At 46.0% G+C, this 16,609-nt stretch overlaps 1 protein-coding gene across 1 annotated transcript in view; it reads left to right on the top strand.

The window, feature by feature from the left end:
• ITGA9 (integrin subunit alpha 9) overlaps positions 1 to 16,609 on the top strand; it is a 371,922-nt gene that overhangs the window by 165,949 nt on the left and 189,364 nt on the right. Inside the window, exon 16 of the mRNA XM_007462694.1 lies at positions 11,254 to 11,403. Within this exon, the coding sequence (XP_007462756.1) occupies positions 11,254 to 11,403 (150 nt within the window). The remainder of the gene's footprint in view (positions 1 to 11,253; positions 11,404 to 16,609) is intronic.

The raw sequence follows: 16,609 nt of genomic DNA, 5'->3' as shown, positions 1-16,609 counted from the left end.
TGCTGAACGTCTCCTTTTTCTTCCAAGGTCACCTCCTCTGGAAGGACTCTTAACGCTCCCGCTCCTGCCCCTCTCTGGGTCAGAGATGATTCCCTCTCATCAGGTTCCCACACTTCTTGTCCACGCACCTTCTTCTCTGCATCTTGGCTTTTTGCTCACACGGTCCTGCCTGCCGCTTCTCTGCTTCCCTATGCCTCACATGATTCCTGGTGCAGGCACGTGGCAACCAAGTGCTGGCTGCAGGCAACCTAGTTGATGTTCCCCTAGAGGGTCAACCGCAATGTCAGTGCACTCACCCTTCCACTCCTGCTTTACACACCTGTCATCCCCCGCCCTGACCTGAGTGTCCTGTCCTGTCCTCTGCACCCAGCCTTTCAGACACGAGCGTGCGGAGTGTTGTCCAGAGACCCGGGGAGCTCCAGACAGAGCTGAGCTCTGGTTCCTGCAGCTGCAGTTACCACTGTGAGGCAGCCCCACATTCCCTCACTCCCCACACGGCTAACAATGTAGTGACAGCTTTCCAGGCAGGGGTTGAAGAGGGGAAACATTCTCATAATAAACCTATTATTTTATGCTAAGATGCATCTCCACTTCAGAAACATTGAATGGGAGGCTGAGGGAAGGCCTTAGATTCAGGGAAAGACAGCAATAGAAGACAGAAAATAATTAAGTGCCAAACTGTGTCATAAGGACCCTGGGAGGCTGTGGTTGGAGGGCTGGGTCCTCAAGAAAAGTCCCATAGAACAGGCAGCCTTGAGCTGGGCTGTGAAGGGTGGATCATATTCCATGGGGATAAGGGCACAGCAGATGTGGGGTCAGCAGAGCAGAGGTACAGGTGGGAGCAGCCGTCGGGCCTGAGCAGATGCACTTTGCACAGTTGTGCCCCCTTCCTTGAAAGCTTTATCAGGTCAAGGTGCAGAGAGAGGAGATTCCAGGGTTTTCAACTGCTGTCTAAGCCAAGTCAGTCCTCCTCCTCCCTCCCTACTTCTTCACTGTTGGCTCCCAGGGTCCCAGAGCGTTTCTGTCCTAAAGTGAGGATTGAGGCTGACATGCCAGCTGGATAAAGGACTCGTGGCTGAGGCAATGTGGCGAAGGGTGGTGGAGCAGGAAAGCCTGCCTGGGCAGACTTGGGCCATATTTCTTTTGTTGGTTACACTGGGAGCATTTTCTTCTGTGTTAGTTTCGTATTCACCTACAAATATTTTTATCAGAGCCACGTTGGAGGTTTGAGGATGGGACACAGGAAGAGAGAATTAAGACAGGAAGGGAGGAGCGTTAGATTGGAAGATGAAATTCTGTTTCCCCTGGAGGACACATAGGCTGAATAATCTCCATGCTGGGCCAGTTCCATCTGGTGTCATGTAGCTGTCAAATGATGCATGCCATTGTCTGTGATGTAATTAACATGTCTCTTTGCAAAGAACATTTTACAAGGTTGTGGCATGCTCTTAGAAGATTGTTTCCAAATTGTCAAAAGTTCTAATCTCACATTTGTGTGTTTTTGGAATGGGTGCCTAGAAAAAGAAAAAACAAAAGTCACAAAACATACACACATATAAATTGACTAAATAAGCAGTCGCCACCTATGCACACAAACTCTAAAGTATAAAAACAAACCATTTTTCAAGGATCCAGGGAGATGTTATTTTATATTTGAAGAGGAAAAAGCATCAATAGGGTTGTGTGATTTTCACAGATAAATAGAATTATTTATGCAGATATGATAATTGAAGTGTAATTAATGCTTTCATGCCCTTCCTGGACACTGATGCTTGCTGGGGGATCATACATTTCAGACTAATAATGGTATCCATTTCCATAATATGATATTACATATAAAGTAGTATGTAGTCATAATTAAAATCTCTAATCTCACTGAGAAACTTACTGAATTTTCTCCCTTGGTTTTAATTTAAATTTTCATTTGTTTGTTTATTTATTTACTTTTTGTGGTATGCGAGCCTCTCACTGTTGTGGCCTCTCCCGTTGCGGAGCACAGGCTCCGGACGCACAGGCTCCGCGGCATGTGGGATCTTCCCGGACCGGGGCACGAACCCGTGTCCCCTGCATCGGCAGGCGGACTCTCAACCACTGCGCCACCAGGGAAGCCCTGTTTATTTTTTTAATTTATAGGACTCTAAATGAAACCACACTTGGCCTCAGCTTGTTCTCTAGTGAAATGGGAAATAGGTCCTTGCTACATGCACAGTTCATAAAAAGGATTCATTTTGAAATAGGGCAGTTTTCACAGATTTTCATCTCAAAGTTGCCACTTAAAAGATTATGGTAAAAATAATAATAGCCACTATTTATTGCCCACCTTTACTACACTTGGCATTGTGCTGGGTGTTTCATATAATTGTAGAGACAATTTATTATATCATTTTAATATGTCATATCTTTCACTGTGGCCTTTTCTGAATTTAATTTCTGAATTTTCTATCCTTTTTACTCTCCATGCTTCAATCTGCATGTTTTCTATTGACTTGCCTTCGGGATCAATGGTCTTCTCTCTTGCTGTGTCCAGTCTCCAGCTAACTACATCTCTTCTTGTCATCTCAGCACCTTGGCCACGGCCTTCTTCTTGGTTTCTGAGTCTCGTAACCCTATGTTGCTGTGGAATCCACCAATGCCCCAAGAGTAAATGTGGTGTCAAAAATCAGATTTGCCTCAAGGTGCTTACCTTCTCTTTGGAATCTTGACCCTCTAGTCCTGGCCACCTTAGTAGCTCTGAGCTTTAAGTTTGTCTTCAGGGACTCATAAGACTTCCAGCAGCTCAACTCAGAAACTCAAGAACTCAAGCTTTTAGCCACCAGTTCACGTTCATACAGGTTCTCAGCCTCTTATTCCAGGCTGCTTAGAGACCTGTACACAGCTCAAGGGAAGAGTTCCCTGATACTGTTAGACAGGTGTGTGTGTGTGTGTGTGTGTGTGTGTGTGTGTTTTTCCAGCTTTTCTAGTTGTTCTCAGTGAAATGATAGATCTTCAGCAAGTCCCTCTATTATTACCAGAAATGCAAAATCCTCAGTTTGCTTTTAGAAGAATCTTCAAGCTTATGGGAATTCTAAGCTCTCCTCTAACACTTTAACTGCCATTCTAATTGTTATGGTTATTGAGATAAAGGAAAAGGCTTTCCACTTTGAAGAGTTCTCATTTCTAGGGCTGCCTGCGAGGTAATTGTAGGCAATAGAGCTGGGTGTAGAGAGCAGAGGAATCGTGAGAAAGGATACAGGAGGGAGGGGACAAAAAGATCACGTGTTTGAAAATAGAAAAATACTGAGGCATCTTTAAAAAGCCCTTAGAGGGTTTTTTCCTAAACCGATTATCTGGCTTAATGCTAGCTGCTTATTTGCTGGCCTTCTGTGTTATTTGCAAATATAAAGTAAGGTCATCCTTCCCTGTTTTCATTTAGTTTACCTCTGTAGCTGCTGGTTAGCTAAGGAGGATAAAAACCCTTCATTTCTTGGAGAAAAGCAGCATGAAGTCAGTTTCTAATTCACGTGGCTGGTCAAGGGGTGCGCGGTGCTCGGGTTCTGCTTACATGGGGCTTGGAATCGAGTCCACCGGAGAGTGAGGCATATCTTCCCTTGGCCAGGTGGGTGGGGGTCCGTGATTTGAGGCTTATACTCACCAGGGAAAATTCCCTGTTTCCACAAGTAAAGGAGACAGAAGACTTTTGGGCTTCTGACCCTCACAACGGCCTAGATGCCCTAGAATAACAGGGCAGAGTGACCCCTCCTCTGGTGGAGCCCTTGAGTGGGTGGGCCCTGCCTGTCACGAGCCTCCCCTGCTGGGTGCTCTATCTGAGTTACTTCGATTTCACAAGCAAGCTAATGAATTGAGAAGGAAAAGCCGGGACTCCCCGTGAAGGAATGGGCGTACTCAACCGCGTTTCCCTAAGGGTGTCTCTTCCTCTTGTCATCAGACCCTCCCTGGCCCTGCAGTCCTCCCTCGGGGCCCCAACAGAACAGCTCTGCGTGTGAGGTGCACCGAGGGAGGAGAATAGTGTGGTTTGAAGGAGGGCAAAGCTCGTCCTTGGAGGACGGGTAGATGAGCTCAAAGTGTAGGCAGAGGGTCTGTGGTAGGTCTGGATGAGCCAGTGCTGGGGAGGCTGACCCTGGACGCTGGGGCCGGGGAGCAGTTTTGTGGAAGAGAAAAGGTAGCATGAGGTTTTAGGCCCAGATCAGTGTATTCTGTGAGATTGCTTATGGAGTTGGCATTTGGAGATAGGAAGAGGATTTCTGTGTTGTAACAAACCTTAGTATGTTCACACCTAAACAACTTGCACACTTGTTCCCTCTCCTGGTTCCCCGTGGTGATGAGGGGCTGCCAGGTCCACTCACTCACCTGAGCTGAACACTGCGGTACCTTCCATGATTCTCTTTCTCTCATCCCCCACCTCCAGTCACCAAGCCGCAGCATCTCTTCTTCCTGAGTCAGCCTCACCTCCCTCCCGTTCCCCATCCCCCTCCTGTGTCCTGGCCCAGACTCTCTCCATCTCTCCTGTGAACCCCTACGTTAGACTGTTCACCCCTGGACCTCCGCGCATCAGTCCACTTCCATGCTACAGCTAGAGGGATCTTTCTACAACACAGCCTTCCTACCTCCAATCTCACCCCCATCCATCCGAGAAACCTGAGGGATTTTTCTGTAACACAGTCTCTTGCATTACCTTACCCCCCTGCCTTACCTAAAATCTAGCTCTCCCTAGATTTTAGGTTGAAATCAACACACCCTTTAAGTCCCCGTGAAATCTCATCTCTGCTTCAGCCTCCTCTCCCCTCCCACCCACCAACTAACCTGACTGTCCCACCTTTGGGGAGCACATGTAATCCACTGGACACCCATGCCCTCTCCCCTCTGCTGTGTGTACCGGCCATGTCTGCCCCCTGGCTAATGTCCTTCTGTCATCTGACTGAGCCCACGGACTTCCCTTCCTCTGGGAAGCCCGCCAACCTGCAGTCTGAATCAGGTGCCCTTGTTTGTGTTCCCAGAGCCACCTCTCTTCTAGTACATGTTGCACTAGGTTGTCACTGCCTGCCTGTTTCCTCCAAGGTCTTTCATCTCCATTTCCCTGGGGCCCAGCACATTGCCTGGCATAAAGTAAGCACCCAATAAATTTCAAATTGCACATATGTCAAGTTCCCTATAAAACCTCAGCTGCCAGTCTGAAGGTTCTTCTCTGTGCAGCCTCTTTCATTTTTCAGAAAAGGAGGGTACAGTAGATTTTTAGCAGGAAAAGGTGGATTATTGGCTTTTGGTCTATCATAAGTAAGTGTGTTCAGCTTGGGATGCTTCTGTTTGTAGTGGTGAATATTTTTAAGCAGTAAAATGTCAGCAACTAGAGTCTCTGCCCAAACCCCTAAGCCTCCTTCTCCATCCTGAGGGGTCCCTTCATTTCATTGCAGTGCTGGGCTGAGAGAGGCCACACTTCCAACAATGCAAAGGAAACCACAAAATGTTGCTGCTACTTTTCCTTTGCAGCTCAGATAAAAGAAAGCAAACACAGTGTGGGGAGAAGGGGCTGTCCTTTTTGGGGTGCTGACTTGTTTCTTTTTCTTTTTTTTAAACTGACTTAAAAAAAATTATTTATTTGTGGCTGTGTTGGGTCTTCGTTGCTGCGCGTGGGCTTTCTTTAGTTGCGGCAAGCGGGCTTCTCATTGCGGTGGCTTCTCTTGTTGCGGAGCATGGGCTCTCGGTGCTCAGGCTTCAGTAATTGTGGCATGTGGGCTCAGTAGTTGTGGCTTGTGGGCTCTAGAGCACAGGCTCAGTAGTTGGGGCGCACAGGCTCAGTTGCTCCACAGCATATGAGATCTTCCCGGACCAGGGCTTGAACCCGTGTCCCCTGCATTGGCAGGCCGATTCTTTTTTTTTTTTTTTTTTTTTTTTTTTTAATTTTTCAAAGTTTTCAGAAGGCACATTTTAATTTTAAATATACAAAACCATATTGCTCTGTCTTTATAAAATAAAATTAGTTATTGATAGAAAAGCTTTTAAATTGTCTTAGTCAAACTCAAGTAAAAGGATTTAAAAAATAAAACATTAACTAAAAAGAGTTTTACCAGAATATTGAACTCTCCTTGATAGTCACAGAAATCAACACAATGTCCATTAGTGCAGAATAAAAGACATACACAATTCAGTGTAAAAAAAAAAAGCAACTTGCATTCATGGAACATTAAAATTGTGATTTAAACCCACAAAATTCAGGAAATTCAGAATTAGAACTCCAGAGGTAACCTTAACTGTGACCTCTTGTGCATGTATGCTGTTTAGAAATTTGAGATTTTTTGCCTTCCTGATCACATACCACTATGAAGAACAATTTTGAAGGGAAAAAAAAAAAAGTACTTTTCCTTAGAACGACTGTATATGTTTAAAATTTTATACCCACTTAGAAAATCAAACGATCAATCTTATACTACCATATGAGCTAATATGGAATAAGAAGGAATTTTTAAAATATACTATAGAAAGCTGTATAAGCTACAACATAATGCACATCCACTTGAAACACGATTTGAACTTTCTTTTTCATACAGCCATAAGTGCCTACCATATAAAAACATATTCACATTGCAGGAAGACAGAGGGGAACACTATTAAAATTGAACAGCATGTAAGGAAGAAGGGTCAGGGAAATAATTGAGCAGAGAGTCAAAAGTAACATCCTTCGTATTTTTAAATCTACACTTTCCTGGAAAGATACTTTATCTCTTCAACTATGGGTTCTTCAATTTTAAAATGAGAGGATTGAGTTAAGTAACATCATAGTTTCTTCTAACTTCAAAACTGTATGATTCAGTGACTTCATATAAATTAATATTCTAGAGGAGACTCATAAATTTGACATCGTATTAAACCTTAAGTAATTTGTATCAGAGCTTAGGGAGCTATGCCAAGAAAGAAAATGATAATTGATAAACCACTGGGCCTCTCCTAGATATGATCAGCCTATCTCATTGATCCTGCCCTATCTTTTGGATCTTTTAGTCAAAAAGCTGTTAACTCATCTATCCATCCAGATGTTAGTTCAGTCTTTGTGCCCGGCGTTATCGGAAGATATCTTCTAGTAAATTAAAAAACATCATCGGGGGCTTCCCTGGTGGCGCAGTGGTTAAGAATCCGCCTGCCAATGCAGGGGACACAGGTTCAAGCCCTGGTCCGGGAAGATCCCACATGCCACGGAGCAACTAAGCCCGTGAGCCACAACTACTGAGCCTGCGCTCTAGAGCCCGCGAGCCACAGCTACTGAGCCCACGTGCCTAGAATCCGTGCTCTGCAACAAGAGAAGCCACCGCAATGAGAAGCCCGCGCACCGCAATGAAGAGTAGCCCCCGCTCGCCACAACTAGAGAAAGGCCGCGCACAGCAACAAAGACCCAACGCAGCCAAGAGTAAATAAATTAATTAATTAACTTAAAAAAAAATCATCAGGCCTCCAGAGATATGTTTCTCAATATTATGAATGTGAGATCAAGAAGGACTACAGAGAAAGCTAGTAGCGTTAGAAGGCCATAATAATGTCACCATGGTATATAGCTCTTCAAGCAAAGTCACCGTGGCCCATTTTTTTAAATAAGGAGATATATTTATTGAAAAGACAACTGAAAAAAAAGCGTATATACTTACAGTTATATAAACTGTGGATAACAGATACTATCACAGCCCCTTTGCTCTCCCAGCAGCCAGCACTTGCATCTCTGTCAGTTGGCTGCCCCCAGGCTGCCAAAACCTGGTTTATCTATATGCACAGAGAATATGCATATCCCAGAAGTATCTTGGAATTTACAGACCCCATGGTGGCTGTTAACCAATGTCTATAAGTACCACTGCTCCCTTGTTTCCTATGCTGCAACCTCCACTGTCTTCACAGCTTCCCTGGAAGGCTGAGGCAATGTTATCTACCCTTCAAAGGATTTACTTGAAATCACATCTAGTCCTAATATGCTGCTGGGTTGACTTTGGGATTCCTGGAATTAAAAAAGGCCCAGTTTTTCATAATGTGTTTATTCCAGAATTGCCTTGGAAGAATATTGAGGACGGCAATCAAAAGACTAAAAGAAATGGAGATGTGAGAAAAGTCCTATTGTATACAAGCGGTGAAACTCTTACCGGGCAACCAGCTGAAGTGCGAGTGGCATCCTGCTGACCCTGTTCTGCCATGAGCCCTGTAGTCCTGCACCTTCTGGCCACCAGCGCAGGCGGATTCTTAACCACTGCGCCACCAGGGAAGCTCTGCTGGCTTGTTTCTAATTGCTGTGTCCTCCCCTGCCTCCACCCCATGGCTCAGTGTGGGGTAGGCCCCTTCTGCCCAGAGCTACTGGGACACGTCATAAGAAGGTGTTTCTCAAACATCATAGTTAAAACTGGTTCATGCAGTCAGTGTCAGAGCTCAGCGTCTGTACCCCTAGGTGTCACAATTCATTACTCACCCCAAACAGCTGTGCCCTGACTAAGACACAGAATGACTGCACATTTAGAAACAGCCCTCCCTTCAAGTCCCTATTTCTTTAGTTATTTGTCATTTACTCACATTCTTCCTTGTATGAGGAACATTTCCTTCCCCTTGCCCTGTATCCTCCTAAGTAGATAGGTAATATTTCAGGGTGATGTCAGAACCTAAAGCAATTGGGATGATTTTTAAACAGTATTTCATGGGCTTCAAGGAAAGCAGTTTTGCTTCTGGTTCTAAGAATTAGTCCGGTTCCACCACTTACTGTTTTGGGGACGGAGCACAGTTTATTTGCGTTCATCTGTACAATGGGAGCAACAATCTACCAGCTTGGGTGTGGTGCAGATTAAGTAAAAGGATGTCTGGGAGGAGGTTGGCCCAGTCTCTGGAATACATGTGGTAGCCAGGAAATGTTCCGTGGCTTCTGCCTCCCCACCCCCATCTTCAGTTCCTCCCACAAGAGTAACAGCATGTAATAACTGACTTATTTCGGCATGAAGGATTTAAATGCAAAATCTTAAGGCAGTCACCCTTAAAGAAACACTGAAGTGTTTATCTGTGAAAACATTAAGATTGCACTCCTTCACTGTTCTCTGTGCCCAGGCAGTATTTGCATTCTGTTTAGGAGAGTCGGTCAGTAGGCGGAGGGGATCTGGATCCCAGGTGTGTGCTTTGCTCACAGAAAGGACAGGAGCATTAAAAATCTGCTCCTAAAATCTGAAGTTCTAGAGAACTTTGTGGAAGTAGCTTATCCAGAGGCTCCCCTGTCACTCCCCCAAAAGGTTCTGTGTTTTATTTACGTAAATGATTGAATCTATTCCCAGCTGAATGCTTTCCTGAGTATGTCACTCAGGCTCCCATCCCAGAGTCATCTGTCCCCCGCAGCCCACATTCAGCAGCTCCGTCTGCCTCCCCGCCCCGGCCTGGGCACCATCTCCTTTCCTGGGCTGCTGCAGGAGATTTCCTGTGTCTCTGAGCATGTTCCACTCCACGTACATGTCCCAAGGATCTCCAGGGAAACACAGGGTCCTGTGCCCTGGTAGACCTGGGGCCATCCTACTCTTTGTGGGAGGCAGTTGCAGTAAAAACAAACAATAAACAAAAGAGACTAAACGCCCCTTTAACTGTGTAACCTGGTATCCCCCCAGCTTGTTTGATCATAGACCCTTTCATTAACCTCCCCCTGGTGAACTGGTACATGCTGAATGAGGAAGGCAAAGTGCAGCTTGCTGTAAGCCACCAGTTCCCCTCATGTGCTTAGACTGGACGATGAACTGGAACTGACAGGCGTGTCTGTCTCTGGAGGGGGCGCTGGGTATCCAGGGGGTGGGGTAAGAGCCAGCTCCTCACTGTGTGCCTCTTGGGAACTTTAAAACTTTCTACTGTTTTGAACACGGCACTAGTCTGCTCCCAGCTCCACCAGACTTTATGTGGAGTGTAGTGTGAAGTCCTTGGATCTGCTCACGGCCTTGGGGTTGGTTGGCCTCTGCCTGCCCACCTAGCGCCTCCCACTCCTGCCTCCTCGCCAGCTCCCGTCATCTCTCCCTGACAGATGCAGGCAGTGGGGCTGCAGGCAGTGGCTCGTTGGTGCTACTTCTGAGATTTACCCTGCTCCCCTTGGAAGCCCACCTTCCATAGAGCATGCTGGCCTGGGATGCAGGGATACTGATGCTTTATTCCTTCCTCAAACTCTAACTTTTGAGCCCCGGGGGGCGGCCAGAGTACCCAGGAGGCAGTGAGACCTGGGCCAGAAAGGTCAAGAACTCCAGGATTGAGCAGATGTGACTCAGAATCCTTATCAGCCTTGTGGCCTGGGGAACTTGTGCCTTCATCTCCCTTTTATTATACGATGGTGGGGAATAAGCCCAGCTGCAGGGTTTGAGCGTGTGGCTTGTCTCTGTAGATCAGCGGTCCCCAACCTTTTTGGCACCAGGGACTGCTTTCATGGAAGACAGTTTTTCCACGGACGGGGGGGGGTGCTCCCATTAGGCAAGAAGAGGCTAGAAGTTGCTGAGGGGGGGGGGGGGTGGGGGGTGATGCGGAGGGATGGTTCAGGAGGTAATGTGAGCAGTGGGGAGTGGCAGATGAAGCTCCGCCCACTGCTCACCTCTTGCTGTGTGGCCAGGTCCTAACAGGCCGCGGACTGATATCAGTCCACGGCCCAGGGGTTGGGGACCCCTGCTCTAGAAAACCTAGTGCAGTGCCTGGCATCTTGTAGGTGTTCATTGTGACTATGGACCTATCACTCCCTTGGCTCTTAAAGTCCTGGGCTCCAAAGGAAAGAACACAGGCTAGAAGCCGGACTTCATCCCTGACTCCATTGATGCCCAGCTCTGGGAAGATGCCAGGCCCCAGTGTCTTCAGGTCTCCTGCCCTAACACACAGTCCATATTTACCTCAAGGCCGAAGAGCTTTGATGATCAAAACACCACGGATGGGAAGGGTTAGCAGTGCACTATGAGTACAGATGCTTGCCTGCCTGCCAACTGGGTTATAAGAATATTTGGAAGATGACTAAGGTAATGTCTTCCACATGCTAAAGAGACGATGATTTCGTACCATGTGAGGTAGAGTGGGGAAAGCCCCCGCTCATTAGCGGAGTGACCTTGGACAGGACAGTCATCACTCTCGGCCTCATTACCTCATCTAAAATATGAAAGCAATAAAATCCAGCCACACAAGTGTGGCTGTGAGGCTCACACGGGGCAGTCCATGTGGAAGGTCTTTGTAAACAGTTGAAATGCTCTGCACATGTCAGCAGCGGCCGCCGCTCACGTGCCTGTGTGTTTATTGTTTCAGCGGAGAGTGCAGGACGTCATCAGCCCCATTGTGTTTGAGGCCACCTACAGCCTGGGTGAGCATGTGATGGGAGAGGAGGAAAGGGAGCTGCCGGCCTTGACCCCCGTGCTCCGCTGGAAAAAGGGACAAAAGATTGCCCAGAAGAATCAGGTGAGAACCTGAAAGCTCACGGCTGGGACCCCAGGTGGCAGGTGCCTATGCAGAAGTAATGACCCTGGTGGCCTGGGAGCCCATGGCCAGCCACACCCCCTCCTGGGCCTCCCTTTCCCGATCTGCAAAAGTATGAAATGTATGATTTAGGGGTTTGTGTCTAACAACCACGTGATTTAAACTCATCGAGGCTATTCTCAAGCAATTAGAAAATGATGATCTCTTTGAGGTCATGAACTGGCTGCTTGGCCCCGGCACTTGCCTCCCGTTCCTACACTGTTTCCAGAGCTCAGATCAGCACCTAGTGAGTGCTCTACATACAGTACATGCTTTATTGATGGGAGCATGAGTGGGGTGAAGAGGCAAGAACTTCCTCTTGCGAGAATTGGTGGTTGAGTTGAGAATGCCCCGCTCAGGCATCTTTGGAAGGCAGAGCACCGTGAGCACAGGCTCTCACCATCCTCCCCGACTCGGCAGATTCCGGGCTGTGCTGCTGTGTGGAGGAGCTGCAGGGTGACGTGGGGTGCAGGCCGTACGAGGCCATACAGGGTAGGAGTGAGCCATGAGCTAACGCTGTGCAGCATCACTGGCCTGTCTGCCCCGAGTCATCTGAGAGATATACAGTGCTGATGACGATGCAGGAATACGCAAGAAATCTGGGATTCCAAGTCTGGTTCTAAATCTTTAACACCCAAGATCATCACAGATCCAGGACCTGGGGAATGTCAGACAAAACTGTTTTTTGGCTAAACCAGACTCCTGGGTGGGGTGGGGCAAAGCTGTGGAACCACCCACCAGCCCCAGTCACCACAGTTCTGACTGCCCTGAGCTTATGGGAAAACTAGCAGATCAGTGACCCACGCCTTGCAGATGAGAGTTGTAAATAGAACCACAGAGAACTGTTTGGAGTTCGAGATGTAAGATTTTTACCAAGATGTCCTCATTTTCTCCCAAAGTCTCTCCCATGCGGTCTTGGGTCAGGTTCCCCAGAAACAGAGCCTAAGATGGGGATTTAGGAGCAACTTGGTCTAATGAAGCTATGCTCTTAAGAGAACCCTGTAAGGAAAGGGGAAAGAGGGAGCAAGTATGTGGTCTCAGCTAAAGTCTAGCTTAAAGAGTGAGCAAGTATGTGGTCTCAGCTAAAGTCTAGCTTTGGCCTGAGGCAGGGAGCTTTGGAGCATAAATTACAGCAAAGAGCTGTCCTCTCCTTGAGGGAAGGGTCTGGCCTTTTGTACCCCTTACTCGTCAGCCATTGGCTGGCTGTGGGGGATGGAAGGGGAGTGTAGCCCTCCTTGAAGGAGACTCCCTGCAGCTGTGGACAGTTCTCTGGAGGAGGCTGCAGATGTGAGCCGTTAGCCGCCTGTAGCACATCAGCTGGGGGAGGGGCAGCAGTTGTAAAGGGTTGTGGGCAGAAGTTGCTACCCATATACACACAACCTACTGGCAACACTGCCTTTTTGGATGCTTCTTTTGAAGTCACACATGAACTTTCAAAACACAAGTGACCTGTAGGGTGGCCAGAATGTCCAGCTGGTCACTGATACTTGGAGAAGGCTCTGGGGGAGTGAGGGGAGAGACCAGGAGGATGCTGGGTGTCTAAGTGGTGGGGCAGGGTAGAGGGGAGGCATGAGGAAGATGAGGACAGGAAGATAAGATGAAGAGGCGGGACAGGAAGCTGATGACTCCTACCTTGACTGAGGAGTAGAAGTGTGTATTATCTCCTGACAGTGAAGTTGGGCCAAGAGGTCAGGCTGAGGACCCAGTAAACCAGAATATTATGATAATTCCTAGATCATGAGTTCCCCGTCCTTTTGTTTTTTTTTTTTTGCGATACGCGGCCCTCTCACTGTTGTGGCCTCTCCCGTTGCGGAGCAAAGGCTCCGGATGCACAGGCTCAGCGGCCATGGTTCACGGGCCCAGCCGCTCCGCGGCATGTGGGATCTTCCCGGACCAGGGCACGAACCCGTGTCCCCTGCATCGGCAGGCGGACTCTCAACCGCTGCGCCACCCGGGAAGCCCTCCCCGTCCTATTAATACTTTGCTCTCTAAGGTGGAATCTTGCTGGCCCAATAAAGTTGGGTTATGGGAGTGGTCCAAACTTGGGGTGCTGGGAATCATTTCAGGGTACCCTGTGCTTGTTTTACCTCTGAAATGACCCTGTGAGGTAGCGGCCTCCTCTGTTGAGCATCTTGCTAGCCCTGGGCATCCCTTCTGCAATGAACCCAACTCTCATTTCTACCAATCCATCAGTGGCACAGAGTGGGCCTTCTTTAGTGAAGAGCATCTTAGAACCTTTACTAGCATTTTTAGATTGAGGCAACCTGATCAAAGGCAGAGATGTAGGGAGAGATTAGTATGAAAATGCTCTTCTTAGTCACTTATGTTCAAGATGGCCAAGCAAGCATAAATATTTATGTCTGTGCTTCCAGAGACCCCATTATAGTGATTATAAATGAGTAAATCAGAACAGGGAGGTGAATGCTGCTGGGGAGGGGGCATCAGCCAATGAGAGAGTCCAGGGATTTTTGGAATGAGTAAAGAAGGAAGAGTGTTGGTGGGTGAACCTTGCACTCTACACGGAGGGGCCGGGTGCCTGTCCACCCATGGGTCCAGAGAGGCTGTAGCCACGCCAGGCCAGCAGTTTCAGAGGGGTACGGGAGTGAGAAATGGGGCTGGAAACAGGGAAGGGGGGTGTTAAGTGAAGGTTCGTTTGTGGAAGAGTTGACTTTCTGCCCCTGTCCCCACACCTACATAAGCCAGCCATGCAGAATAGCAAGAAGCCAGGCCTTTTATTTTCTAAAGAGTTGAATAAACTGGTTGAGATAGTGTAGGTGGGCTGTTTCCCCAGGGGGAAGCGTTATTTCTTCTGGCATTTGGAGCCTCCAGTGTAAGAGCTAGCTTCCCCTCCCACCATCCACCCAAACACCCAGATTTTCCAATCAGCTCTTTTACTTTATTCTTAAAAATGAATGGACAACCAAGGAAATCTGAAATTGAGGGGAAATGTGGTACATGGAGAAAAAACCAAAACACACCTACAGAATAACTGACTTAGAAGGAAATAAATTTTTTAAGGAATAGAAGAGATTATAACAATTTAAATACCAATTTATACTCTATGTAATAAACACAAGGGGATTCAAGAATATATTCTATCCATTAGAAAGTGGTTGGAATTCTATTTCTTCTTATAAGAAAGAAAGAACAAGGAAAAGTTTCTTGAAAATTAATAATATGGATGCAGAGCCAAAAATGTAGTAGAAGATAATGATAAGAAATCTCCCAGGAAGCAGAGCTAAAAGACAAATAGAAAAGAGCTAAAGCATCAATCTGCAAGGTCCTATATCCAAGTAATAGGAATATCAGAAAAAGCAAACAGAGAAAATGGAAAACATTATGAGAGATAATGTAATAAAATTTCCCAGAGTTACATGGAGACACTTTTTTAAATTTAAAGGACCCACAGACTTGCAAGCAGGATAAACCAAAAATATCCTAGATGCATCATTTTGAAATGGTAGTACTCCTAACACATAAGGAAAATTCTAAATGTTTCCAGGACAAGGAGTACAGGATGGTGGTAGTGAGGAATATTTGTCCACTAACGACATAATTAGAGTCACACTAAGTTGTCCATTAGACTTCTTATTAGCGAGATTGGAAGAAAGTATATGTGAAATAAGGGCTTCAAAGCTCTGAGAGAAAGTGATTTTGTAACTAGGATTTTATACTTAGCCTAACAGTCAAGTATGAGGTCAAAATAAAGTTATTTTTCAGACAAGCAAGGACCCAGAAAGTTTACATCCCTAGTAGCCTTTCCGAGGAAATCACCTGAGATGCACTCCAAGAAAACAAGGGTGACAATTAGAAGGAGCAATATGGGGGATGTAAGAACTAACTCCTAGAAGTCTAATGACAAGAAATTCCAGGATTACAACTGTGCAGCAAGTCTAAAAAACAGTTGATCAGTTTAGAACAGGGGATCAATGAACTTCGAGAAGAATGAAGCCAGCCATAGCAGAATGACAAGAGAGTAGCAAACATTCAGGATACAGTGTAGATGGAATATATTTTTTCTATGGATAAGAAAAAATAAAGGCAGTCAAAAATTCCCAGGAAAATAAAAACATGTCCAATATGTCATGGTTCAAATATAAGACAAATTAAAATGTGGTGGGATTTTAAGCAAATAGAAGAATATACGGAAGAGAAGGACCTTAATACTAGAAGCATTCTCCCTTAAGCAAAAGTTGAGTATTCTAGTAGTCTAACTTTGCACCTGTAGAGGAAGATATGTAATCATGACACTTGTCTTGGCTCTGCTGTGAACAGTAATCAAGAGGCCATAATGACAACATGATTTATTGGTTGTTAGTATTTACAGTCAAGCCAAATCAGTTATGGTTAGAGTACATAGTGTAAATGTCTTTAGTTTTACTGTATAGAGTTGAAAATAGAACAAAACAAGTTGTTTTAATGTCTTAATCTTTTAAATTGGTGAGCCAAGAGATACTGTAAAACTTGATGAAACAAGAAAAAGTTGTGATTACTTAAAATTGCAGAGGTTACCAGTAGAGCAGTGCTTCTTAAAGTGTGGTCGCTGAACCAGCAGCATCAAACTCCCTTGGGATGTTGTCAGAAATGAAAATTCTTGGACCCCACCCCAGACCCTTTAATCAGAAACTCATGGGTGGGTCCCAGCAATCTAAGTTCTAACAAGCTGATCAGGTAATTCTGATGCAGCTAACATTTGAGAACCAGTGCAGCAGAGGAGCTGAGAGTAACGATTTGCCTGTCAAAATTAGGAAGGTGGGTGGTGGGAGGGGGCCTTCATATAGGTGAGTTCAATTCTTGTCTATCATGGAAAGAATTCAGTGAGATAACGTCTAAATCTGATAACTCAAGAAGTAGTAGTATCAATATATTTTCTAGAGATATGGAAATAATCATCAAAAGAAACATAAATGGACATGGGTAAGAGTGGTTCCTCTTGAGAGGAGGACTCAGTATATGGAGGTGTGTGGCAGGAGGTTATTATTTTAACCATGTGATTTCTTTGGTTGAAAATAAAATGAAAGAAAAATATTGTCCTTAGATTGAGAAGATTGTCCAGGAGCCTGAGAAAAATTCTGGGAGAATGATCCTTGCTTTACTCCTTTTCCTGATTATGGCAAAAAAAAAAAAAAAAAAAAAAAAAAAAAAAAAA

This window comes from Lipotes vexillifer, unplaced genomic scaffold (genome assembly GCF_000442215.2).
Source record: "Lipotes vexillifer unplaced genomic scaffold, Lipotes_vexillifer_v1.1 scaffold539, whole genome shotgun sequence".
Classification (NCBI taxonomy): Eukaryota; Metazoa; Chordata; class Mammalia; order Artiodactyla; family Lipotidae; genus Lipotes; species Lipotes vexillifer.
Note: the sequence above shows the minus strand (reverse complement) of the source record. Positions and strands in the feature narration are given on the sequence as shown.